General features: G+C 43.0%; 1 protein-coding gene across 1 annotated transcript; it reads right to left on the reverse strand.

Annotated features, from left to right (window-relative positions):
* Positions 1-2,273: 2,273 nt before the first annotated feature.
* On the reverse strand, positions 2,274-5,634 carry ptger1a (prostaglandin E receptor 1a (subtype EP1)). The gene is given in 5 exon segments (XM_064962436.1): positions 2,274-3,812; positions 4,156-4,340; positions 4,343-4,415; positions 4,828-5,388; positions 5,606-5,634. Coding segments are annotated over 5 exon segments (1,101 nt in total). The 5' UTR covers positions 5,609-5,634; the 3' UTR covers positions 2,274-3,533.
* Positions 5,635-7,475: the final 1,841 nt, after the last annotated feature.

Genomic DNA, 7,475 nt, shown 5'->3' on the forward strand with positions numbered 1-7,475 from the left:
ACAATTCCCTGTCTTAGGTCAGTTAGGATCACCACTTTATTTTATGAATGTGAAATGTCAGAATTAAGTAGAGAGAATTATTTATTTCAGATTTTCTTTCTTTCATCACATTCCCAGTGGGTCAGAAGTTTACATACACTCAATTAGTATTTGCTAGCATTGCCTTTAAATTGTTTAACTTGGGTCAAATGTTTCGGGTAGCCTTCCACAAGCTTCCCACAATATATTTGGTGAATTTTGGCCCATTCCTCCTGACAGAGCTGGTGTAACTGAGTCAGGTTTGTAGGCCTTCTTGCTCAGACACACTTTTTTAGTTCTGCCCACATATTTTCTATTGAGGTCAGGGCTTTGTGATGGTCACTCCAATACCTTGACTTTGTTGTCCTTAAGCCATTTTGCCACAACTTTGGAAGTATGTTTGGGGTCGATGTCCATTCGGAAGACCCATTTGCGACCAAGCTTTAACTTCCTGACTGATGTCTTGAGATGTTGCTTCAATATATCCACATGCTTTTCCTGCCTCATGATGTCATTTATGTTGTGAAGTGCACCAGTCCCTCCTGCAGCAAAGCACCCCTACAACATGATGCTGCCACCCCCGTGCTTCACGGTTGGGATGGTGTTCTTCTGCTTGCAAGCCTCCCTCTTTTTCCTCCAAACATAACTATGGTCATTATGGCCAAACAGTTCTATTTTTGTTTCATCAGACAAGTGGACATTTCTCCAAAAAGTACAATCTTTGTCCCCATGTGCAGTTGCAAACCGTAGCCTGGCTTTTTTATGGAGGTTTAGGAGCAGTGGCTTCTTCCTTGCTGAGCGGCCTTTCAGGTTATGTCGATATAGGACTATTTTTTACTGTGGATATAGATACTTTTGTACCTGTTTCCTCTAGTATCTTCACAAGGTCCTTTGCTGTTGTTCTGTGATTGATTTGCACTTTTCACACCAAAGTACGTTCATCTCTAGGAGAGAGAGAATGTGTCTCCTTCCTCAGCAGTATGACAGCTGCGTGGTCCCATGGTGTTTATACTTGCATACTATTGTTAGTACAGATGAAGGTGGTACCTTCAGGCATTTGGAAATTGCTCCCACGGATGAACCATACTTGTGGAGGTCTACAATTGTTTCTGAGGTCTTGGCTGATTTAATTTGATTTTCCCATGATGTCATGCAAAGAGGCACTGAGTTTGAAGGTAGGCCTTGAAATACATCCACAGGTACACCTCCAATTGACTCAAATTATGTCAATTAGCCTATCAAAAGCTTCTCAAGCCATGACATAATTTTCTGGAATTTTACAAGCTGTTTAAAGGCACAGTCAACTTAGTGTATGTAAACTTCTGACCCACTGGAATTGTGATACAGTGAATTAAATATAAGTGTCTGTAAACAATTGTTGGAAAAATTACTTGTGTCATGCACAAAGTAGATGTCCTAACTGACTTGCCAAAACTATAGTTTGTTAACAAGAAATTTGTGGAGTGGTTGAAAAACTAGTTTTAATGACTTCAACTTAAGTGTATATAAACTTCCAACTTCAATTGTACATACGTGGCTACCACAATTTTATTCAGTGTGGCTTGGAGTCAAACATTTTATAGGAAAGAACTATGAGTGTTATTTATTGACTGCCATGGTCGATATAATTTGCTATTTAATTTACTAACTCTAAACCAGCATTCCTTTCTTGCTCTTGTCCCATGGGAATCACATTTCGAGCATAGTTTCCAGCATCTTATCATTTGAATGAAAAAAAAGACCAAGTCAGACAGAATATATGAATTGTAGACAAGACTGCGGGGCCCTGAGAAATAAATAAATCAAGCGTTGGACTTAGAACTGAACAGGGATGTTTTATGAGGTGTTATGATGACCCTCAGTCCTGGTTTGCTGGGTTGGCTTGTGTTGTTGCATGTGTTTTGGGAATTTGGTGTTTTGCTGACTTTGGCCTTTCTCCAAACGTATGATTTAAAAGCTGTGTCAAATATACAGTTATGTGAGAGGAACGTTTTCAGAGAACTACGTAGGCGGTAAGCAGGCTGCAGCATTTATCTTCAGTTTCCTATCAAAGAAAATTCACTTGAGCATAATCGTCACTGTTTACTAGAATGGACCCAGTTACACCATTTGATTTCTTTGCATCGTGTGTTTTTCCACCGTATATTCAGGATACTGTACACCGTTTGAACATACTGTATTATTGTAATACTGTATTTAATACCTTGGCGGAGAGGAGAAGAAAAAGGACAACAACGGCATCTAATTCAGTCAAAACATTCTTCTTTATTTCATCACATTCAATTATGTTCCATAACTTCTTTACACGTCCCCAGAGAATTGAGGAAAAGCAATAAATATTTATAACTTGTTCAATATTTGACGTGAAGTAGCATTTTTATACATCAGAAGCTCAGGAAAAAATCGTAGTTCTCCCTTTACTTAACAAGCAATCTTAATCTTAGCATAACATTTACATGGCATACAACTCCGTTTTTTTTTGGAGTCATTCTGGAATCGTTATACATCGATGATGTTAAAATGTCATTGTTAAACCTTAACCAACAGACTTCAGAATAATCAACGTTCCACAAATGAGATCCAATATGTTGAATGAATTGTGATATTCTTCTGCGTTACATTCTATTCATGAAGATATGTAGCTAGGCTTTGAACTTCTGATCTCTCAGATGAACCTCTGTGCTGATATAGCTGCACATCTTCATACGCTTCAAGCCTTTGACCTACTCACTATGCGAGTGTGTTTCTCAACTCTCCATCTGTGGGGTATTGTGTTTCTCAACTCTCCATCTGTGGGGTATAGTGTTTCTCAACTCTCCATCTGTGGGGTAGTGTGTTTCCCAACTCTCCATCTGTGGGGTATTGTGTTTCCCAACTCTCCATCTGTGGGGTATTGTGTTTCTCAACTCTCCATCTGTGGGGTATTGTGTTTCCCAACTCTCCATCTGTGGGGTATTGTGTTTCTCAACTCTCCATCTGTGGGGTATTGTGTTTCTCAACTCTCCATCTGTGGGATAATGCAGACTGACTGGTCCAATAGACCGTACTCGGACACCAGGTATGTCCGTACTCAATTCCTAGTTTTAATTTAAGAGATATCCAAAGGAGGATGATCTTAGCTTGCCAGTCACTGTGATAAAGAAGATTGAGAGATACTGCCATGGCTGAAGAACATGGAATCCTCATTTTTCAGAGCATCATATCCTTCACTATACGGGATAACAGAAATGTCCTCTTTTTCTGTCGGTGACCACCACAAGTACCAAGGACCACGCTCGCTGCATGATGAGTAACCTTGCCTGAGACCTAAAGAGTTGCTTTGGCTCCCTGGTCAATACTAGGCTTTAGCTTAGTGGGCTAATGCAGTCTTCTTCTGGCATTCACTCGAACACCGTCGGTCACACAGTCATATACTGTTGACTGTATTCTTCTCCAAGCTTTTACTCTGAAAGGGGTTCCACTCCCAGCGTAGCAGCACACTCCCCTTCAAATTGGCCTGGCGCTTGGTTATGATCTCATATCCTGTTAACGGGACTGTTCTCCGAGCTCTTGCTCTGAAACGAGTTCCCCTCCCAGCGTCGGAGCACACTCCCGTTCAAATCGGCCTGGCACTTGGTGATGAGGTAGATCTTGCGGAGGACGGCCCGACGCAGCAGTATATAGACCCAGGGGTCCAGGATCTGGTTCCAGGAAGCCAGCCTCACGCCCATCAAATTCAACGTCTCGTAGGTGGCCATGTCAGCTTTATCAATGGAGCCCCTATAGGAGCGCATCACCGACATGAGCCCGAAGATCTGGGGCATAAGAGAAGAGATATAATTGTTCATTGTTGTACTTTGATCCAGAAGCATCATGCAACCTATTTTATTTGATGGGGCATTGACGGCCTAATTCGATTTCTTTCAAATAATTTTGTGTAAAATAAACTATCTTGTGTATTTTCAGTGTACAAATGAATCAAACTGAAGAGGTCTCTGCTGGGTGATTTTTTTCTAGATGTGTAGCGGGCGTAGGGAATAGTTGTTGGGTGATTTTTTTCTAGATGTGTAGCGGGCGTAGGGAAGAGGCATGGTGTGGTGGATGGAATCAGTGGCATCAGCATCTACACTTGTTCATGTCCTAGGTTGTCCCACTCACCAGCAGAGGGCTCCAGCAGATACAGGACGTGACCATGATGCCCACCAGCTGCACCACCATCTCTATATCATGGCTCTTGGCCACTGAGCGGTGGCTGTGGGACGATGAGTAGCCCGATGGCCTCCGTCTCAGCCTGGCCAGAACCAGGGTCAGCCCGCTGATGGTGTTACACACCAGGGCCACCCCAGCGACGTCAGGCCCAGCCCGGAGAAGAGCGTAACAAAGGCTACGTCCGCTTCCTGGGTGTCGTTAGCTAAGACCTTGATGAAGGAGAAGACAGACATTTAGTCGTTGTTGTATGTAACTCTGTACTTTATCCTGTCTTATTGTACACTAGTGTTATTTCTATTAAGCTTTTGGTGGTAGTTTTAATGGTGGTAGTTTTGCTAAATAACTTTGTTTAAATAACTGCCATAGAACTTTGAGAATGTTCAACCTAAAGCATTAGGGGAGCTCAGTATCTGGCTGCCAGGGCTGGGGTCAATTTGAATTGAATTAAATCAATAAATAATACATAAAAAACAGCATCTATTTTTAATTACTTCTTAATAAACGGAGGAGTAGAAGCTATTTATTTCAAACGTTTTTCCATTTCTTCATTTTTGTATTAAAATCACTTTCTGAAGTGACAGCTGTCAATTCTAATTGACCCCAGCCCTGCTGGCTACTGACCTTGATAAAACACCAGCTGTTGGGGTGCTGGTAGGTGTATGACCCCAGCTGGAAACAGGGCAGCAGGGCCACGCAGAGGGCCACCAGCCAGATACCAGAGAGGGACAGCTTGGTACGGGTGGTGGTAACTAAGGAGGAGTGGAGCAGTGGCTGCGTGACACCCAGACAGCGCTCGGCGGCCATCGCACAGCCCAGGAACAGCGGGCACAGGCCGAAGAACACCATAGATCCACCCAGGAACTGGCACATGGGGTCGGTCGAGCCGTTTGAGGAAGCGGCGACCGCCTCGGGGAACACCCCTCCGGAGAGGTAAAGCCGGAGGACCAGCGCTCCCGGGATGATGTGCCCAAAAAAGTCTGTGAGTACCAGGGAGCTAGCGAAGAGGAGGAAGGTGGCTTTGGAGCGTCGGCGCTGGTGGGAGTAGGCGTTTGCCAGGATGAACAAGGCCACGATGTTGGAGATGACGCCCAGGGTCATGGAGAGAGCGGCTGCGATCGGGCCTCCGGACATAGGCCTGTCCGAGGTGAGGTTCCCCTGGTGAGCCAGACTCTCCATTTCCACCTATACAATATGCAATATGCAATACAACTTTATGTCCAATCACAATCTGAACTGTGTCTTTGTGGTGTCTTATTTTATCCAGACCACCGGACATCACACATACACACACACACAGAAGTGAAACCGGCCTCCCTCCATTAGCTAGTTCTGGCCACCGGGACTTTAACCAGTAACCTTCCGGTTACTGTTCCACTTCTCTAATATCTGGCCTACCTACCATCTCCGTGTCCCACTGGCTGAGGTTGGAGAGGGGTCGAGGCCCCCGGGGCCCGGAGAGGTTGTAGTGATTCATGGCTAGCATCACTGGGCTTTGAAGGTCAGGAACCCCATCACTGAGAGAGGCTGGGAAGAGAAGGAGAGAGACAATATGATTATAGTGGTATTTCAGGCTTCAATGACCTGTAAGTAACATGGGGGAATGGGGTCATCGTATAGGTAGCAATATAAATGGAAAACACACACAGTCAATACTGGAATTCAGACTCTCAAGTTTCAGCAACACATGTCTTCTTCCCTATCTAGCTAACTACTAGCTATAAAATATCATGACGATGAGGAACTCGTGAATGACACCACAGAATCAGATGTGTCAAAAGTCACACTGTTTTCTATCCTATTCAACCCACATAGATAGAATATGCTTTAAAGCCCATTTATACTTAAACTTGACAAAGAAAATAGCTATTTGCACCTCAGAGAACATCTGTACCTTAGAGACTGTTTGCATTGACTCTCCACACATCCAACCCTTACACACAAGCACAAACACACAAGCACAAACACACAAGCACAAACACAGAAGCACACACACACATAAACATACACACACACACACTTAACACTGCTGTTCTATTATATACCATTTATTCAACTGCGCAACCAAGACACTCTCCACTTTATATTAGATTTTTATTGATATTGTACTGCAATCTTGAGCGTCTATCACGCAAGCATTTCACTTCAACCTTTATACCTGCTGTAAACTGTGTACATGACGAATGATGATTTTACTTTATTTTACATTTTTATTTGAGGTAATAGCGCCTAACCCCTAACCACAGGTCTAGGATCAGCTCATTCTACCCCAATTCCCAAACATAACTATTAAGGAATCATTAAACAATATCTGATCCTGTATCAGCGGTTAGAGACAGCTTCCACCTAATCCCACAAAACAGCTGCTCAATTCACACTAAGGTTGTACAATTGAAAAACAAGGCATTTGACACAATAGTTGTGATACAACTGATATTTTTGTGTTACAACTGAGAGGTTGTCTGCACACAAATATAGACACAACCATTCTGCAGTGTCTCCACACACTGGTGTAATGACTTTTCTGCTGAAAAACTCTCTGTTGTCTCACACAATCTGTTGTACATTAGTCATACGCCACTGACGGGATAGAACTAAGGGCAAGTTATAACAGTTCCCTGTTGACAAGCGCACAACTATTGAGACACATTCCATGAGCAGATTCAATCCCTCCGGCTCTATTCTAGATCAGGGAGGCGGCAGGCAACACACGTTCTCGCTCTCTCTCTCTCTCTTGACAAAATGGTTTCCTCACATTGACACTTGTCTTTGGGAAGCATGGAAACATGGACATCCCATTGAGGCGATGGTTCTTTTTAAACCGCCTCAAATGGTCTACGTTCGTTGGTGTAAAAGCAGACTTTCAAGCAATACATCTTACTTTCATCTTACTCATCAGACTTTCAAGCAATACAAGCAAAAACACACATTTCTGACACCTCTACACACGTGTTTGTGCTTCAACCGTGTGTCTATATTGTATTGATGTGGCAGACAGTCTAGACTCTAGAGGCTATGTTTCCAATACAGATCTGTCTGTTTTATTCACTGGTCTAATGTCACTGATAGAGGTGATATATGCTGCCAAGATTATTATACCCAACTCATTGAATAACTAGGCTGTTCTATTCTACTCGATTATATTCTATTATTTTCTGTTCTAATATAGTAAAAACAAATCCCAACAGGTCGTTTTGCACCTCTTTACATTCAGCATGAATGCATATATATGGGTCATGAATAGACCTACATACTCACTAAACTTGAGGAAA

Source organism: Oncorhynchus masou, chromosome 5 (genome assembly GCF_036934945.1).
Source record: "Oncorhynchus masou masou isolate Uvic2021 chromosome 5, UVic_Omas_1.1, whole genome shotgun sequence".
In the NCBI taxonomy this organism is placed as follows: Eukaryota; Metazoa; Chordata; class Actinopteri; order Salmoniformes; family Salmonidae; genus Oncorhynchus; species Oncorhynchus masou.